The following is a 20,916-nucleotide window of genomic DNA, read 5'->3' as shown; positions in this document are numbered from 1 at the left end:
AGCTGCTGTCAGCGCTGTATGTCACGGAGCTGCTGTCAGCGCTGTATGTCACGGAGCTGCTGTCAGCGCTGTATGTCACGGAGCTGCTGTCAGCGCTGTATGTCACGGAGCTGCTGTCAGCGCTGTATGTCACGGAGCTGCTGTCAGCGCTGTATGTCACGGAGCTGCTGTCAGCGCTGTATGTCACGGTGCTGCTGTCAGCGCTGTATGTCACGGAGCTGCTGTCAGCGCTGTATGTCACGGAGCTGCTGTCAGTGCTGTATGTCACGGAGCTGCTGTCAGCGCTGTATGTCACGGAGCTGCTGTCAGCGCTGTATGTCACGGAGCTGCTGTCAGCGCTGTATGTCACGGTGCTGCTGTCAGCGCTGTATGTCACGGAGCTGCTGTCAGCGCTGTATGTCACGGAGCTGCTGTCAGCGCTGTATGTCACGGAGCTGCTGTCAGCGCTGTATGTCACGGAGCTGCTGTCAGCGCTGTATGTCACGGAGCTGCTGTCAGCGCTGTATGTCACGGTGCTGATGTCAGTGCTCTGTATTACGGTGCTGCTGTCAGTGCTCTGTATCTCCTGCACCCTCTTGTTTGCCTACCCTGGTCCCTGACCTTCCCTCTCCTCCATTGCCTTCATTAGCTCCATAGTCCTGAATTGTCAGAACAATTTCCCAAATAAAAAAAAAATGCTTGTAGTTATCGATCCCAAATTCACCTCATACATGTATTATGCTATTGTCCAGGTGGTGGGACTACGTGCTACCCCCTAATAATTACCCCGTGGCCGCAAATTCGACCTAAAGGTTTGCGAAATTCGCCTCCCATTGAAGTCAATGGAGCCCGCGGCGAACGGTCGTTTTCGCGAACGTTTGTGTCCGTTCGCGTTTCGCGTTCGCGAAACGTCCCGTCGGAAGTTCGTCCATCACTACTCATCTCTATGGCCTAAGAAACTGGAAGCTATGACCGTAGTGAAACTGGAAGCTATGAGCATAGTGAAAGCAACAAACTACTTGTCTTTATATTTACAAAACTTCAAATCAGTAAACAGAAACAGAGCTTCCGTAACTGCTTCCGGGCAGGAAGATAACTACAGCATAGGGTTACTTTGCCTGGAGGGAATACATGGATGTCCTACATGTACATGGAGGTCCTCCCTTGATCACACTGCCCATGCCGAGTGCTTCGGACACACAGAGGCCAATTGGAAATACAGGGGCCCTTTACCATGTGGTCAGCTGTCGGTCAATGCCGCCTATCAGAGCCCATCAGTGCCGCATATCAGTGCACCTCAGTACTGCTTATTAGTGCCACATCCCAGAGCCCTTCAGTGCTGAATATCAGAGCCCATCAGTGCCACCTATCAGAGCCCATTAGTGCAGTCTGTCTCATCAGCGCCCATCAGTGCCTCCTCATCAGTGACCATCAGTGCCACCTATCAGTGCCACATCATCAGTGCAGCATATCAGTGCCCATCAGTGCAGCCTCATCAGCACACATCAGTAAACGAGAAAAATTACCTGTTTGCAAAATTTGATACCAAACTATGAAAACATTTTTATTTATTTTTTGCATCTTTTTTTGTTTGTTTAGCAAAAATATAAAAACCCGGTGGGGATTAAATACCACCAAAAGAAAGTTCTATTTATGTGAAACAAAATGCAAAAAATGTCATATAACAACAAAGTCTGGGGAATGCTCAGGAAAAAAACAAAGCCTACTTACCACCAGCTCTCAGATAACCAAATTGACCTGTCTTATGCCGTGTACAGACGACTGGACTTTTTGACAGCAAAATTCGATCGTGTGTGGGCCCTATCGGACCCTTGCTTGCCAAAAATCTGCCGGACTTTAGAAATAGAACATGTTTTAAATTTTCTGGCCAGAACTCCGCCGGACTGAGAAATCCGTTCGTGTGTATGCTAATCCGAAGGACAAAAAACGACACTAGGACAGTATTGGCTACTGGCTATGAACTTCCTTATTCTAGTTTGGTCGTACGTCATGACGTTCAAATCCGTCAGACTTTGGTGTGATTGCGTGTGTCCAAGTCCGTTCATTCATAAAGTCTGCCGGAACTCCGCCGAAAGTCAGTCGGGAAGACTGTCGGACCTAGTCCATTGAAAAGTCTGGCCGTGTGTACAGAGCATAATCATATGCGTTAAAAACAGGTTTTTTAGTCCGCACGCATTTGCAAACGCATGCGTGAGCCACAGAGCCATGTCACAGCACCCTGGTATTTGTGGTCCTACCAATAAATGTAAGTGTCCCCAAAGTGGAGGCACATGCATTCTGATGGATGGATGAGAGCAGGTGGACTGAAGGGGAGCCCACCCCTCCTTAAAGGTACAGGAGCTCATCAAACACCCAGCGATAGCACAATGGCTGCAAAGGTGTTGGTGCGCTGCTGGACCAATACAAACACACACGTGGTAACAAAAACTTGCCACCACCCTCATCTATAACTGGCTATCACAGTAAGCAACATTGGAAGGCTAAAACAGGTAACAATAAATTCTGGGGAATGCCCAGGAAAAAAACAAAGTCTACTTACCACCAGCATGTGTGTTTGTATTGGTCCAGCAGCGCCACTTGCTCCCATTTATCCTTTAGAATGTATGTGCCTCCACCTGTTTTTAACGCATACTGTTAGACAGTCCCTGGAAGATGTAACTCTATTATGAAACGCGTAGGGTGGAGCGACTCGCTGACGTTGCCTCACGTTCTTGTGATCTAGGAAGGACAGGTCTGTTTGTGTGTGTCCGGCTGGCACACCGGACTTAAGGCTTGTGACATCCATGTGTTTGTAAGTGCAATATGTTATTTTATTTACTTCAATAAATCTAAGGTTTTACACTATTGGAGCCTTTATATTCTTTCATGCAAATCTACATCCATCTATGAGCCTTGATTGGTGTGAAATAATTTGGAGAGTATCGGTTCATTCCTCATGTTGTGGAGATTATGCTAACCAGTGGGATGGTCTGAGGGTCTGGGAGATTGCAACACCATCTTATGCTATCTGTAATCCTCTGTAACGGGGGGGGGGGGGGGGGGGGTCATAGACTTCCGGTAAGAAGGGATATTACTTTTTCACATTCACATATATATTTATATTTTATTTATTTGTATATTTCAGTCACTGGTTGCTATGATTATGTATATATGATTTGCTGTGTGTAGTAGGTTTCAGGTACTCAGTGTTTTGATTATTCACTATGTGTGCCTCTCCAGTGTTTATTTAGACTCACGTTGCCCTTGATTAATTCTCGGCCAGCATGGCTCAGTTCTATTGGCAAGGCCACCGATTCATTGATTTGTTTCACTGGTTTAGAGCAACTCAAAAATATTTTCTTGTTTGTTCCCTGTAATTATGTAATACAGTAGAGTTGCAGTTTAGTAGAGTTGCAGTTTCCAATAGGTCTTTATAGACCTTCTATAGCAACACATTCAATATTCTATACCATAGCGCATTTTCTTTTTTCATTTTCCAGGTCAATTTGGTTGTCTGTGAGCTGGTGGTTAGTAGGCTTTGTTTTTTTTCCTGGGCATTCCCCAGACTTTGTTGTTACTTGTTTTAGCCTTCCAATGCTGCTTACTGCGATAGCCAGCTATAGATGAAGGCGGTGGCAAGCTTTTGTTAAAAATGTCATATGTTTACAGTGCTGCAATTGTCATCTAAAGTGTGACAGGGCTGAAAAATTAAAATTGGCCTGGGCGGGAAGGAGGTAAAATTGCCCAGTAGGAAAGTGGTTAACCACTCCCCGCCCAGCCTATTGTCAAATGACCACCGAGCAGGACCTTTATCTTTTCGAGTTGAGAACATATGATGTCCTCCTAAAAAGGCACCTTGTGTGTTCCCCCGCGCGCCTCGCTGTTTGTGCAACCGTGATAGGCACAAACTCATCAAATCCAACATAACCTGATATATACAGTATATTAATATAAGATATCATAGGGACACAGGTCCCTCACACAGAGAGCCGTGGCTGCCTCATCTGTGCCCACCAGTGCCACCTGCCAGTGCCCCCTATCGGTACCCACCAGTACCACGTACCAGTGCCCACAGTGCCACCTACCTTTGTCCACCAGTGCCACCCATCAATGCCCACCAGTACTGCCAATCAATGCCCATCATTGCCTCATCATCAGTACCCCAATCAGTGCTGCCTATCAGTGTCCTTCAGTGCCACCCATCTGTGTCCATCAATGCCACCTATCAGTGCCACTTATCAGTGCCACCTATCAGTACCCTTCAATGCCACCTATCAGTGCCTGTTATATTCTTAATATCTAAAATGTAATTTGGCTTTATTATACTTTATTTTGAATATGAATTCTCCATAATTGTGTGAAAGATAACTCTGAATCCATAAAATCTCCAGATGGTGACATGCTGAAACTTAAAAAGAAACCTGTCAGTATTTTAATGTATATTGTAAATCTTATATATGCTTTTAAAGACATTTTCCTATGTAACTGATATTTTGTTTGAAGTTTAAGGTTTAAGTCCCTTCCCCCATTTCCTGTCATTAGAATAGTCAGTCTGTGTGTCTGAAGAATACCAGATGTGAAAAGTAGCCCCCACTTCTGAATAGAAGGAGGGTGTATTCTTTTGGCGGGAATTTAGAAGATTTCAGTTCTTATAACCTAAAAGTTTCCTTGAAGAAGGTCTCTTCTTTCTTCACCTATACCCCGATTTACAACAAATGACGGCCAGGCGGCGCGGCTCTTGTGGAGGGAGGGTGTCATATGACGTCCTCCCATTTAAACAGGGAATCTCCCATTCGTCACGGAGACACGGCTCCCCACTGAGGGGGGTGAACAGCCATTGGGTATGGCTGTTTACCACGTGATCGGGCGTGATGAAGTCATGGCTGATCACAAGTAGATCCACCCCCCACTGTGCACGGCGCTGCGTGTGCACGTCGGTGGCGGCGTGTTTCTCGGGAACACTGCTCGTCACCAATGGTGGTAAACAGCCATTGGTCGGCTGTTTACCCACGTGATCAACTGTGATCCTTTCACAGCCGATCACTAAATGTAAAAAAGGAAAAAAGTGCAGCGCTTATACTATAAATGATAATAAATATTAAAGTGACTGCTCAAATTAGAGTGCAAATATACTGCAAAAATAAATCAATCAAATGTATAAAATTCAATAACAGATATTGAAGTGACTCAAAAAATACTACAAAATAGAATATCAACCAAATATATGAAATTCAATAACAAATCTACAACGCAAAATCTGTGAAAATATGCCGTGAAAAAATAAATAAGTCAATTAAGAAATCAGCATAAATAAAGTTCATCTGTGAATAAAGTGTCCATGTAAAAATGAAAAAAATCAACGTGAATAAAGTTCATCTATAAATAAAGTGTCCATTTATGTGAAAAAAATAATCAACAAAATCCTGTGCATAAGAAACACATGTGACTTGATAATTTAACTCGTTCAATTTGACCACATTTTTCCTTTTTTACAGCTTTTGTGCCCAGTATCTGGGTTATGGTGTTCAGCTGCTTGTTTTATTTTAAGGCTTACTAAGAGCGGATTTTTCTCAATTTTTTTTATTTTTGATCACTAAGAGCACTTTCACACCAGGGCGTTTAGCAGGCGCTATAGCGTTAGAAATAGCGCCTGCAATCCGCCCTAAAAAAGCTGCACCATTGTCTGTAGTGTGAAAGCCCCGAGGGCTTTAACACTACAGCGGTGCACTGGCAGGACGTCAGAGAAAAGTCCTGCCAGCAGCTTCTTTGGAGCGGTGTGTTTACCGCTCCTCCACCGCTGCGCCCCATTGAAATCAATGGGGCAGCGCTGTAATACCGCCGGCAAAACGCCGCTATTGCGGCGTATTTCCGGTGGTTTTAACCCTTTCTCGGCCGCTAGCAGCTGCAATGCGCCGCAAATCCGGCGGTAAAACGCTGCTAGAAATAGCGGCGTTTTACCGCCCACGCTATGGGTGGTGTGGTGTGAAAGGGGTCTTAATGTAAACGAGATGTTACCGAGTTCTCCTCCTCACACACTAATCGTGTTTGAGAAGGAGATTGTGGTAACATGATGTTACCGCTTAGTGTACACAGCAATCAAACTGATTTGCCCCCCCCCCCAATAAAGAGGACCTGTCACCACCCATCACAGTACCTGTCACTCACAGTCCATCGGAGTACCCGAGTACCTGCCAGTCCATCTGAGGACCCGAGTACCTGTCACAGTCCATCTGAGTACCCGAGTACCTGTCACAGTCCATATGAGTACCTGAGTACCTATTACTGCCCTTCAGAGTACCCGAATACCAGTCACCAGGCCATCACAGTACCTGTCGCCAGGCCATCAGAGTACCAGAGTACCTGTCACCAGCCCATCAGAGTACCCGAGTACCTGTCACAGTACATCAGAGTACCCGAGTACCTGTCACAGTCCATATGAGTACGTGAGTACCTATCATCGCCCTTCAGAGTACCCGAATACCAGTCACCAGGCCATCAGAATACCTGTCACCAGGCCATCAGAGTACCAGAGTACCTGTCACCAGGCCATCAGAGTACCAGAGTACCTGTCACCAGGCCATCAGAGTACCTGAGTACCTGTCACCAACCCATCAGAGTACCCGAGTACCTGTCACAGTCCATCAGAGTACCCGAGTACCTGTCACAGTCCATATGAGTATGTGAGTACCTATCACCGCCCTTCAGAGTACCCGAATACCAGTCACCAGGCCATCAGAGTACCTGTCACCAGGCCATCAGAGTACCCAAGTACCTATCTGCAGCCCATCAGAGTACCTGAGTACCTGTCACCAGGCCATCAGTGTACCCGAGTATCTGTCACCAGGCCATCAGTGTACCCGAGTATCTGTCACCAGGCCATCAGAGAATCCAAGTACCTGTCATCAGGCCATCAGAGAATCCAAGTACCTGTCATCAGGCCATCAGAGTACCTGTCACCAGGCCATCAGAGTACCCGAGTACCTGTCACCAGCCCATCAGAGTACCCAAGTACCTATTTTCAGGCCATGCCTCATAGAATATACGTTGGGGTGTTTGCTTTCCAAAATGGTGTCATTTTGTGGGTAATTCCACTGTCCTGGTGCTCCAGAGCCTTCAAAAGTGTGATGGGTAGGAATGAAATGAGATGTGTCATTTACACTCCTAGAACGCCTGAAGGTACTACTTCAATGTTCGGCCTCTCTATGTGACCAGACTATGTAAAAGTGTGGTATCGCCATACTCGGGATAAGTAGCAGAATGTATTTTGGGGTATAATTTGTTGTATGCATATGTTGTGTGTGAGAAATAACCTGGGGTGTTATTTTTGCTAAATACATGCTATTTGTTAGAAATATCTTATAAATGGACAACTTTGTGTATAAAAATGCGGTTTCATTTTTTTTCCCACATTTTCCAAAAACTTTTGGAAAAAAATGAACCATTCAAAAGACTCATTTTGTCTCACAGATTATACGTTGGGGTGTTTGCTTTCCATTTTGTGGGCAATTCCATTGTCCAGGTACTCCAGGGCCTTCAAAAGTGTAATAGGTGGTTGAGAAATTAGATGCGTCATTTTTGCTCGTAGAACGCCTGAAGGTGCCACTTCAATGTTGGTCCTCTGTATGTGGCCAGGCTGTGTAAAAGTCTCACACATGTGGTATCACCATACTCGGGAAGAGTAGCAGAATGTATTTTGGGGTATTAGCTCTGTATTAATACCTTGGAATGTCTACTTTCTAAAAAGGGGTCATTTGGGGGGTATTTGTACTTTCCTGACTTGTTAGTGCCTCAAGAAATGAGTTACACCTGATGTACTGAAGGCCTGATCAGATGTGATCAATTTTCAGTGATTGGCACCATAGTTTGTAGACTTTATAACTTTCACAAAGACCAAATAATATACACTAATTTGGGTTATTTTTTCCAAAGATATGTAGCAGTATAAATTTTGGCCAAAATTTATGAAGAAAAATTACTAATTTTATGCAACATTTTATGACAGAAACAAAGAAAAAGGCATTTTTTCACAATATGTATGTTTTTTTAATTTATAGCACAAAAAATAAAAAAAACACTAGTGATTAAATACCACTAAAAGAAAACTCTATTTGTGTGGAAAAATGGACGCAAGTTTCATATGAGTACAGTGTTGCATGACTGAGTAATTGTCATTCAAAATGTGAGAGCGCTGAAAGCTGAAAATTGGTCTGGACAGGAAGGGGGTGTAAGTGCCCTGTATTGAGGTGGTTAAAAGCAACTACCTAAAGAAGCTGTAAACCAATTGTTTTCTTACAGCTCCTGATTGTTGAGCTAATCTTCTGAGCACAAGATCCAAAACACAAGAAAGCAACTCAAAGAACCAACTAAAGAGGCATGGTGGGATAGAGTCACCTGGGTGGGTCTCTCATTCAAGCAATTGAGTCACTAAAGTCACTAAAAGTGGTGGGGCTGAGTGGACTGTGAGGATAGCGATCACCGAATAATGTCCCCGAGCTGCAATGTTTTGTGCACCTGAATTATTCAAAGCTCTGTTAATTCTGATCTGTACTCATTCTATTAAAGTAAGACTAGACAAAAATTCCACCTACTGTACTGAGCCATCTATGACACACCATATTACATACATAATATATTGCAGTGATCACTTACCTGTGTATACCGATATAGACTAAGTAACTGAGCCAGCGCATTATTTGAATAGAATTCATTGTTACCAATAAAACCAACCACTTCTCCGTGTCCCTTACAGTAATAGTTATGAGCATTATTTTCCCCAGACAATATCTTTGTGGCATATCCCAAAATATAAATTGGGTCATTACAAGTATCAAATATATGATAGCCCAGGGTAATATTGGGCAGAAGATCGGGGTCCTTGTTAATCCTATTGATAGCTGAGATCATCACCAAGATGTTTTTATACTCTTCAAAGTCCAAACTGCAGGATATTGAGAGGATTAAATTGAAACAAAATGGTTACTTATGAGATTACAGTTTAGCCACATCCCACAAAACACACACAAGAATGTTTTTAAAACAATAATGATTTAAATTTAGTGTTTACTATATTTTTATTGACAGTTTTTAGGACAGAATAGAAATTTTATGAGGTGTAATACAAGTTTTATAGTCCAGAGCTATTGCAGTATAAGTGGCACAATAAGGTACGGATATAGTAATGCAGTTAACAAGTAAGATAACACAACACTTGGGGATTAGTTTGTTAGAGGAATTAAGTGCTGTCAAGAAATATGCCCCTGAAGTAGAGAAATGGGAAAGAATAGAAATGATATGAAAATATAAAATTGATAGAGTCACTAAAGTATAGACGTCCTGGTCTGAAAAGTCCATAATGAGGTCTCAATAGGTACAGTATTGTGAGAACTAGTACTAATGGGGATGTCACGTGGCTAAGGAAACCTATACTCAGCTGTAATGTCAGACAAAAATACGTAGGGAAAAGAGGTAAGATTAATACCTTCTTTTCAAAGTGTCTGAAGAAGACCAGTAAAGAATCCACACCGCTCATTTGTCACATACTCCAAAGGTACCAGACAAGGCTGCCCGCTTTTGCCGCTGCTATTCGTTCTCTCCCTAGAACCCCTCTTATGATTCCTTAGGGCTAATGCCAACATTAAAGGAATTGATGTCTTGGGACGAATGCATAAAATAACAGCGTTTGCAGATGCCATTTTTTTTTTGTCCAGACCACACCTTACCATTCCCAACTTACTCAGCGACTTTGCCGATTATAAAGTACTGTCCAATTTACAAATTAACTTCTCTAAATCCTACAAATTAAATATTTCACTACCAACCTCCAACCAACCTCCAATGTATCCAAATACAAATACAAATTCCCCTTTACATGGCAGACACAATCCGTTACGTATCTCGAAATTCAACTCCCTAGACATCTGAAAGACTTATTTAGACTGAATTACTTATCTATACTGAAAGACATTCAACATGATCTCCATACTTAGCACAAAGGGACTTTTCCTTGGTTCTGTAGGGCTGCCATAATAAAGATTAATATCTTTCCCCGCATTCTCTAGGTTTTACAAATCCCCATTCAATTTTCCAAAACCTTCTTCCTAGCCTATAGAAAAGCCTGTACATGCTTTATATGGGGACACATACATCCTAGAATCATCTAATCTAATCCAATCATCTTTACTCAAGTTCCTTTTTTGAAAAGACCAGAAGTTAACCATTGTTATAGGCAAAATCGAATTTGTTATGCTGAATGTGATTCTTTTAAACTGTAATATGTTTAAGGGCACTTAATAAATACTTACGTTATCATACATTAATATGTTCTCCTTACATTATGCTCTAAGGTATTTACATTCCCATCTACCTTCTTACTGTTCATTTTTTACCTATCATATTACTCCAATCCAATGGTATATTGTTTTCCTATGTCAAATCACATTAAAATATAAAAAAAAAAGAAAAATGTGTCACATGTAAGGATGAGCCGAACACCCCCCCCCCCCCCCCCCGTTCGGTTCACACCAGAAGCTGCGAACAGATCTAAACTTCGTGTGAACTTTAGAACCCTATTAAAGTCTATGGGGCTCGAACGTTCACAATCTAAAGTGCTAATTTTAAAGGGTAATATGCAAGTTACTGTCCTAAAAAGTGTTTGGGGACCTAGGTCCTGCCCCAGGGGACATGGATCAATGCAAAAAAAAGTTTTAAAAAAGGCAATTTTTTCGGGAGCAGTGATTTTAATAATGATTAAAGTAAAACAATAAAAGTGTAATATTCCTTTAAATTTCGTACCTGGGGGGTGTCTATAGTACGCCTGTGAAGGGGCACATGTTTCCAGTGCTTAGAACTGTCCCTGCACAAAGTGTCATTTTGCAAGGAAAAAAAGACTTTTAAAATCACTTTCCATTGTCGGCTCTCATAATACAGAGAACACTCAATGAGTGTTCTCTGTATTAGCCAACAATTCATTCATTGATAAAAAAAAAAAAGCGTGGGGATTCCCCTAAATTCAATTACCAGGCCCTTCAGGTCTGGTATGGATATTAAGAGGAATCCCGCATCAAATTAAAAAAAAAACTTGACGTGGGGGACCCCCCTAAAAATCTATACCAGACCCTTTATCCAAGCACGCCGCAGCCGGGCCGGCTGCAGGAAAAGAGAAGGGGGACGAGAGAGCGCCCCCCTCCTGAACCGTACCAGGGCACATGCCCTCAACATTGGGAGGATGCTTTGGGGGTATGTGACCCCTCAAAGCACCATGTCCCCATGTTGATGTGGAGAAGGGCCTCATCCCCACAACCCTGAGCGGTGGTTGTGGGGGTCTGCGGGCGGGGGGCTTATCAGAATCTGGAAGCCCCCTTTAACAAGGGGACCCCAGATCCCGCCCCCCCCGTTTGAAATGGTAAGGGGGTACAAAAGGACCCCTACCATTTCACAAAGAAAGTGTACAAAGTCGTGTTGCCCCTGTGTGAATGGACTGTTAATGATACAGTGTGTGCTATTATCAATGGCATATTATTATCGCGTGCGCCGGCATATTATATTCTGTTGCGCTTATACGTGCGCCGGTTCATACGCTCATTTAATAATTTGTCTGTCGCACAAATTAGGGTATGAACTGGCGCAGCACATTCATCTTAGTAAATCAGCCCCAATGTGTATGTCTTTCTCTAAATATTCAGGTGCATATCCCTTTTGTAAAAATCTCTCCTTGAGAGTATTCACCTGATGTTGAAAGTCCTCAAATTTAGAACAAGTCAGGCGTCTATGCCTGAACTGTCCCCTTGAAATGGCTTTCAACAATGAGGGATGATGGCAGCTGTCAGTGGGTATAAATACATTGATGTCACTGAGACTATGCCACTAAATATTGGCCTTCTTGAACTTGCCCAGTATACTATTGAGTTGTTGGGCTGCCCTGCATCTAGCGTGCTTTCAGAATGGGCATTCAATGCTGCAGAAAGTTTTGTTACTGATCATAGAACGCGTCTGTCCACAGACTCCATGGACCGTTTGACTTTTATAAAAGTGAATCAGTCCTGGATTACTGGCTATGAAGACCCTGATGCCAATGTCACTGATTAAGTCTTTTTGGGATGTGGAATCTCTGCATGACTTTGAGGCTGCCTAGCTTTGAGGGTGTTCAATCATTTCATCTGAAATAATGTTTTTTGGTATGGGTTTCATGGGCACAATTAACACCCAAAGACCAATTTTTCAGCACCTGTTTGAGAGGTGCATATCAATGCAATTTTTGTTTGCCTTCATCAAGAGCACCTCTATAGGGTTACAATGGGAAGGCGCCCCGACATCCAAAGAGTAATTTGTCTTCACCTGTTTGACAGGTGCATATCATTGCAATTTATTACACCAAGGCCAATTCCTGCTTTCATCAAGAGTACAATTTTTACACACCCATTACTTCTATACAAAATCAAAGTGACACCCGACTGTATCCAAAAAATCTCTAAAACATCTCTAATCTTGCTCTTAGTGCATGACATTGTGGCCTCATCATACACACTGGCTCCCCAGCTGTTGCTGAGCAAAATAAAGGCAGCCTGCAGGGTAAATGTCATTTTTTTGGCTTTATAAATGCAATTATTGCTGCAGACAATATATTGGAAGGAATTTTTCATTTTAAGGCTTTCACTTTAAAAATCAAAATAATCACTGCTCATATAAAAATGAAGTTTTTCATAAAAGTCATTGAAAAAAAAGGCATGGGATTCCCCCACAGTCCATTACCAGGTCCTTTAGGTCTGGTATGAATATTAAGGGGAACCCAAAACCAAAATTTAAAAAAGAAAAAATTTGCGTGGGGGTCCCCCCAAATTCCATACCAGGCCCCTTTAAGGGGAACCCCATGCTAAAATGTAAAAAAAAAAAAATGGCGTGGGGGTCCCCCCAAAAATCTATCCTAGTCACTTATCTGAGCATGCAACCCGGCAGGTCACAGGAAAAGAGGGGGGCGCCCCCCTCCTGAGCCATACCAGGCACATGCTCTCAACATGGGGAGGGTGCTTTAGGGTAGCCCCCCAAAGCACCTTGTCCCCATGTTGATGGGGAGAAGGGCCTCATTCCCACAACCCTTGCCCAGTGGTTGTGGGGGTCTGTGGGCAAGGGGATTATCAAAATCTGGAAGCCCCCTTTATCAAGGGGACCCCCAGAACCCGGCCTCCTCCTGTGTGAAATGGTAACAGGGTACAAATTGTACCCCTACCATTTACCAAAAAAGTGTGAAAATTGTAAAAATGACATGACACGGCTTGGGACAAGTCCTTTATTAAGGAATACAAAAAAAGTCCCACAAAGTCTTCTTCTTCTTCTCTTGCTTCGCCGTTGGACCAAAAAAGAAAAAAGAAAAAAAAAAGCTACCATCCCGCCTCCATGGGAGGCTCCATGTGTATGACGCATCTGCGCTTTGACAGTTCTTTTATAACTGAGGGCGGGGCCACACCGTGACGTTCCCGGGTGACCCCACCCCTCTCTGATGCACAGAGACTTCCCTTTGGCTTTCCCGGTGCGTCAGAGGGGGCGGGGTCACTCATTTACATAACTGGTAGCCCTGCCCCCTCTGATGGTACGAGGAAGTCATAGGGAAGTCCCCGTGCATCAGAGGAGAACAGATACACTCTGGAAGCAGTGAGTTGGTAGAAACCACTGAGGGCGGTGGGAGGGGGTGTGTCCCCTCTCGCCGCCCGCAAGAATGATCAAGTGGCGGAACAGCTACTATGATCAGTCTTGTGGTGTAGGGAATCTCTGGATGAAAAAGCCGATATATGGATTATGCCTGTAGCTGCACGCATCATTCAGATATACCCACTCAAAGTTATTGACTTCATATGACGGTCGGCAGGCGGGATCGTGCATTTGTTTTGTACGATCTGAAAATCACGAATCAATGCTCACCAAACTTCTTCTAACATGACATTAGCAGAAAGGGTCCAAAGGGTAGTGCATGAGAAATTAACTTCCTCTTTATACTCTCATAATACGTCACTACCAGGGCTGGTGCTACCACTAGGCAGCTGCCTAGGGTGCTCTGCTGCCTACAGCACCCGGCCACTGGTGTTCCTACTGTCTAATCTCTGCAGCAAGCAGCTAAGTCTCAGCATCAGTGGGCAGCTGCCACTCCGATCGCACATAGTGTCAGAGGCACAATGGTGGCGGAGGACTGTGTCCTTGCCCCAATGAATGAAAGCAAGCAAGCATTCATTGATGGGTGCTGGTAGGCTGCATTGATGGGTGCTGGTAGTCTGCATTTGGTGGAAACTGGTGAGGCTGCATTTGATGGGAGCAGGTGAGGCTGCATTTGATGGGCACTGGTGAGGCTGCATTTGATGGGCGCTGGTGGGCTGCATTTAATGGGCGCTGATGAGGCTGAATTTATTGGGCACTGGTGAGCCTGCATTTGATGGGAGCTGGTGAGGCTGCATTTGATGGGAGATGGTGAGGCTGCATTTGATGGGCGCTGGTGGGCTGTATTTGATGGGCGCTGGTGAGGCTGCATATGATGGGTGCTGGTGAGGCTGCATATGATGGGCGCTGGTGAGGCTGCATATGATGGGAGCTGGTGGATTGCATTTGATGGGCATTGGTGAGACTGCATTTGATGGGCGTTGGTGGGCTGCATTTGATTGGCGTTGGTGGGCTGCATTTGATGGGCGCTGGTGGGTTGCATTTGATGGGCGCTGGTGGGTTGCATTTGATGGGCGCTGGTGAGGCTGCGTTTGATGGGCGCTGGTCAGGCTGTATTTGATGGGCACTGGTGAGGCTGCATTTGATGGGTGTTGGTGAGCCTGCATTTGATGGGCGCTGGTGGGCTGCATTGATGGGTGCTGGTAGTCTGCATTTGGTGGAAACTGGTGAGGCTGCATTTGATGGGAGCTGGTGAGGCTGCATTTATTGGGCACTGGTGAGGCTGCATTTGATGGGAGCTGGTGAGGTTGCATTTGATGGGTGCTGGTGGGCTGCATTTGATGGGCACTGGTGAGGCTGAATTTTATGGGTGCTGGTGAGGCTACATATGATGGGCGCTGGTGGGCTGCATTTGATGGGCACTGGTGAGGCTGCATTTGATTGGCATTGGTGGGCTGCATTTGATGGGCGCTGGTGAGGCTGCATTTGATGGGCGCTGGTGGGCTGCATTTGATGGGCGCTGGTGAGGCTGCTTTTGATGGGCGCTAGTCAGGCTGTATTTGATGGGCACTGGTGAGGCTGCATTTGATGGGCGTTGGTGAGGCTGCATTTGATGGGCGCTGGTGAGCTGCATTTAATGGGCGTTGCTGAGGCTGCATTTGATGGGAGATGGCGAGGCTGCATTTGATGTATGCTGGCGAGGCTGCATTGTATGGGTGCGTCGTTAAAAATCTGGAGTATACATGGGCAGGGCAAAGGGGGTGGAGCCAGGGGGGGCGGAAAATTTTGGTTTTGTCTAGGGTGTCAAAAATCATTGCATCAGCCCTGGTCATTTCGTTCGAGTTTGTCAAACGACAATTTGCAGATAGTTAGTATGTTCGACAAAATCCTGCACACGCCCTTTGACACAAATCAGGCGCTCGGTCGTCCAACAATCGGACCGTGTGTACGAGGCCTTAGTGTATCCAGGTGGATTGTTTTTTTTTTCAAGATTAATTAGACTTTCCTTGGTTGGAAAACGGTAACTGTTATCTCCTGATTATTATCGTTTTATTGCCATAGGAATACCGACCTAAAATAATAAAAAATAAATAAAATAATTGCTGTATATTTCTTGCGATCACCATAACTTACCACCGCCCTCATGATCACAGCGATACCACATAATAATTAAAACATGCTTTTTTAAGTATTCCCAAAATATACGGACCCTGACCTTTGATCCTTATATTGACCTTTGACTCTTACCTTGACCCTAACACAAACCCTGGCACCGACCTAGATCAGATCTTGATCTAGCTTTTTCTTTCTTTCTTTTTTTACACACTTTTGTTTATTAGCATATTCTTCCCTGCAAGTATAGAACGATACAATGAGGGATACGGTATATAATAAAACTGGAGCGCACAGAATCTTTTGCAGCTGTGCTTAGAAACCAATCAGCTTCCAGGTTTATTGTCAAAGCTTAACCACTTAAAGTGATTGTAACTCCACTGTGCAGCTTTTTGGGGTCCCCCGGCGGCTCCTCCCCGCATCAGATAACCTCCTAAGAGAAGCACTCTCCCGAGAGGATTACCTTGCGAGCACGATCCCGAGTCCGGCATTTACGTCCAGAAACATGAAAGCCGGACTCGGCCCCACCCCCCTGGCGCCTGCGTCATTGGATTTGATTGACAGCAGCAGGAGCCAATGGCTGCGCTGCTATCAATCTATCCAATCAAGAGCCGGGACCCCGTGGGGCGAGGGACAGTGCGTCCTCGGCCTCCTCCTCTGTTACTGCCATGATACCCGGAGTGACTTCCGGGTATCGCGGCTCCGGTGCTGTGACTGGGCAGAGCCGCGATGACGTCACTACGGTGCATGCGCACAGGAGCCGTCGTTGACGGCATGTTCGGCTTCACTTGCAGCGAGCTCAGTGCCCATGCACCGTAAACATCGGTGCCCGGTTTTTGGAAGATACTGTATCTCCTTAACCGTGTAGGTTAAGGAGATATTTCTTGGACCTAGATTAAGGCTCACCTGTAGGTCAAAGTGGTCTGTCATGCCGCGTACACACGATCAGAATTCCGGCCAGAAAAAGATCGATGAGAGCTTTTCATCGGAAAATGCGACCGTGTGTACGCTCCATCGGAATTTAGCTGTCCGAATTTCCGCCAGCCAAAAATTGATAGCATGTTCTCAATTTTCCCGACAGAAAAACTTTCTATCAGAAATTCCGATCGCGTGCGTGCAATTCCGACTCGCCAAAAATCATGCATATTCAGATTCAACTATGAGACAGAAGCTATTGGCTACTGGCTATTGAACTTCCTTATTCTAGTCCCGTCATACGTGTTGTAGGTCACCGCGTTCTAAATGATCGGAATTTAGTGTGACTGTGTGTAGGCAAGACAGCTTGAACGGAATTCCATTGGGAAAACCATCAGAGCCTTTTCCGACGAGAATTCCGATTGTGTGTACGCAGCATAAGGGTTTACAACCACTTTAAAGACCAAGCCTACTTTTTACACTTGATGTTTACAATCTGTTTTTCTTTTTTTTTTGTGCTAGAAAATTACTTAGAACTCCAAGATTAATGTAGTGGAGGGTCTAGCAGGGTTTGACCGTCTGATGTTCGCAAACTGTACAAATGTATTCCATATTTTAGAGTAGATGGCATTTGTAGAAGGTTTCCTAGCTTTAAACAAAGTTGAAATCACTTCCGCTGAACAACCTAGGGATCTAAACTTTTCCCGCTCAAGATCCAAACATGCAAGTTCAACTTGTGTGGAGCTGGATGTACAAACTTGCCCTGTGAGAGTAATTGTGGAAATATTGGGATCTTTTTTTTTTTTTAAATGTATTTTTATTGAAAAAAAAAAGATTTTCATACAACAGGTGAAAATCGTACACAGTGATACACATAGTCAAGATTGATAATGCAACATCGTCAAAGAAAACCGCCGCAGGCGGGAAATAGACTGTGAACGTTTCAGTATATCACATTAAAAAGTAAAAAGAAAAAGGACACACCACGAGTCTACCAGTAAAAATGCGTAGAAAAACCTAAGAATATATATATCAGTGTGGGAGGGGTTGTGGGGCAGAAATCCCAAGGCCAAACCCGAGAAAACCATTCCCTAGAGCACATGGTCAAAGGAGTTAAGGTACATTCTCAGGGTTAACCATGGAAATGTCCCACTTGTCCCATACTTTAGAAAACTTGGGTAGAGTATCTTGCACCAACGCAGTCAGATGTTCCATTCTGCGTATATATGCAATAGCAGAGATTAGCTGCGATTGGGACGGAGGGGAGGTGGACAACCAAAGAGTGGGAATCGTTCTCTTAGCAGCTAGAAGAATATAGGCTGTTAATTTCTTGGCGTATTTAGATAACGCCGCGATAGGCAGGCCTAATAAGTAGTGTTTAGGGTCTAATGGAATATCTACCTCCAAGACAGACTGTAGTAGGGATTGGACCATGGACCAGAAAGGCACAATCAAAGGGCAGCTCCAGAAAATATGGTAATGGGTGCCCTCATCTCGTTGGCATCTCCAACACAACTTAGATACGGAATGATCATATTTATATAACATTTCAGGGGTTTTGTACCAGAACATTAGTATCTTGTAGGCCGTCTCTCTCTGCTCCACACATCTGGAAACTCTAGAGGTAGAGGTCCAGATGTCCTGCCATTGGGAAATGGATAAGGGGGATGGCAAAATTGTAGCCCATCTTCTCATATAGAGATGTGTGTCTGTGGTGGGTGAGATTGAATTGTGGAGGGCACTATAAATAGAGGATATAAGTCCTTTCTGGTACGGGCCTTGTGAGCACAAAGTTTCAAAAATGTTGGGATTGGCCAGAGTCAGGTCAGGAGATCTAGAGTGGAAATAATGTTTGAATTGAATGTAAGAGAAAGAGAGTCGATCAGGAATGCCATATTTGTCCTGAAGCTCAGGAAAGGATAGGAATTTGCGTGATACTGGATGCACCAGATGGCGGAGTTGAAAGACGCCAGACCTATACCAAGGAAACATATTCTTCACCGAAAGGCTGTCAGGCATATCTGGGTTAAAAATGACATTCAGCAGGGGTGAGCATGGAGAAGAGAGAGAGAACCGTGTATGACACTGTTTCCATATGGAGAGAGTAAAAAGCATCGGTCCCAGGCATATACGCCTAAGCTGAGCCATAGAGGAGGTCAGATCAGACCATAGCATGGAGCACGGATGGACCGGGGTGACCACACTCATTTCCAGCTCTGACCATCTACTGGTAGCAAAATATGACGACCAGGAGACAGCCGCCACTAGGTGCGACGCATAGTAATACTTCACGATATCGGGGGCTCCCAGTCCCCCATGAGATCGTGGAGCAAAAACCACCGTTTGGGCAATCCGATGCCTCTTACTCCCCCATATAAATTTAGCAAAGGCTCGCTGAATATTCCTAAGCTGAGGCATGGAGATAGCAACTGGTAATGTTTCGAAAAGATATAAAAATTTAGGGAGTATGGCCATTTTCAATACATTAATCCTACCCAGAAGAGATAGGGGGCAGGACGACCAACTTCTGAGTAGACCATGCGTTTCTGCTATTAAGGATATATAGTTAGCTTCATAAAGGGAGCCGTACTTGGCGGTCAGGTTAATGCCAAGATATTTAAGAGAAACGGGGCACCAACGGTAGGGGTACGTGGATTCTAAGGAAGCTTGAAGTGCGGGGGGGATATGAATAGGGAGCGCTTCGGTTTTAGACGTATTTACCTTATAACCCGAGAGCCTACCGAAGGAATCTAAAAGAGTGTGAAGTTTGGGAAGGGAGGTTAGGGGTTTCGTCAGTGTGAGGAGAATGTCGTCCGCATAAAGAGACAGCTTGTATTCTTTCAGTCTGAGGGAGACTCCCCTTATGTCTGAATCCACCCGTATAGCTGCAGCCAAGGGTTCTAAGCATAATATAAACAGCAAGGGGGACAAGGGGCATCCCTGTCTGGTACCATTACTATGTGTGAATAGCGGGGATCTGTAAGATGCCAATTGGACTTGGGACGTGGGAGACGAGTATAGGGCTTGAAGGGTCGATAGGAAAGAACCAGAAAAGCCAAAGCGCTTAAGCGTTGCAAACATATAGGGCCATCCCAGCCTGTCAAAGGCTTTTTGTGCGTCTAAACTCAAAACAATAGCCGGGCGAGACATTTTATCAAGTAGATCTATGAGGTCAATGGTACGCCTGGTATTATCCCCAGCCCGTCTACCCAGTACAAATCCCACCTGGTCATTATGAATCAGAGCAGGAATCAATAAGGAAAGCCTATTAGCTAAAATTTTGGTGAAGATTTTATAGTCGGAGTTGAGTAAGGCTATGGGTCTGTAGTTATCTGGCAGTGTAGGGGATTTACCCGGTTTCGGGATAACTGTGATATATGCGTGGAGAAACTGAGAATGCGGAACATTGCCCCTTTGCAGGGAGGTGAAAAGATTAAGCAGATGGGGGCTCAGCGTCGGGAGAAAAGTTTTATAATAAACATAAGGAAGCCCATCAGGACCCGGGGATTTATGGGACGGGAGGTCTTTTACAACCGCAGCTAGCTCCTCCGGTGTAACGGGGGCATTTAAGGTGTCTACTTGTGGGGAAGACAACACTGGTAATTTCAAAGAAGCGCAGAAATCATCAAAACTACTTTGGGAGAACTCATGATTGGGGTCAGAAGCTAGGCAGTTATATAATTTTTTGTAAAAAGTGCCAAACACTTTAGTCATCGTCAAGGGGCAGTAAGTTGGAGTGCCGTCCGGCTGTAGCAGGAGGTCAGGATAGGAGTGGAATGGACGGGGCTTCAGCTTGTTCACCAGCATCCTATGAGGCTTGTTGGCAAATTCATAGAACCTTTGTTTAGTCCAAAGCAGCGCCTTAAAACACTTGTGCATATCCAAGGACTTTAACCGTTCGCGGAGAGAGGTCACTGTGCGAAGACGCGGCACCGATGGGGAGGACACAAGCAGAGCTTCGGCTCTTTGCAATTGCGAGAGGAGGTCCAGTCTCTGTGCTGCCGAGTCCCGTTTAAGGCGAGAGCCAGCCGAGATACATAATCCTCTAAAAACAGCCTTGTGAGCCTCCCAAAGGGTGGACACGTCCCGCACCGACCCTTCATTAAGCTGAAAAAATTCGGCTAACCCGTGGGATAGATGAGCTTCGGCAACCGGGTCGCGGAGGAGGAACTCGTTAAATCTCCAGTGGCAGGTCTTAGGTGTAGAGAGGGTGAGGGCGAGGTCAAGCTGTGCCGATGCGTGATCAGACCACGTTATGGGATTCAACTC

General features: G+C 44.8%; 1 protein-coding gene across 2 annotated transcripts in view; it reads right to left on the bottom strand.

The window, feature by feature from the left end:
- The window catches only part of LOC143986453 (vomeronasal type-2 receptor 26-like), a 135,776-nt gene that overhangs the window by 70,587 nt on the left and 44,273 nt on the right, over nucleotides 1-20,916 (bottom strand). For both annotated transcript variants that reach the window (XM_077484798.1, XM_077484799.1), the window contains exon 2: nucleotides 8,629-8,917. In XM_077484798.1, coding sequence (XP_077340924.1) covers nucleotides 8,629-8,917 — 289 coding nt within the window. The remainder of the gene's footprint in view (nucleotides 1-8,628; nucleotides 8,918-20,916) is intronic.

Source organism: Lithobates pipiens, unplaced genomic scaffold (genome assembly GCF_037356315.1).
Source record: "Lithobates pipiens isolate NorthernLeopardFrog02 unplaced genomic scaffold, aLitPip1_a1.2 Scaffold_160, whole genome shotgun sequence".
Taxonomy (NCBI): Eukaryota; Metazoa; Chordata; class Amphibia; order Anura; family Ranidae; genus Lithobates; species Lithobates pipiens.
Note: the sequence above shows the minus strand (reverse complement) of the source record. Positions and strands in the feature narration are given on the sequence as shown.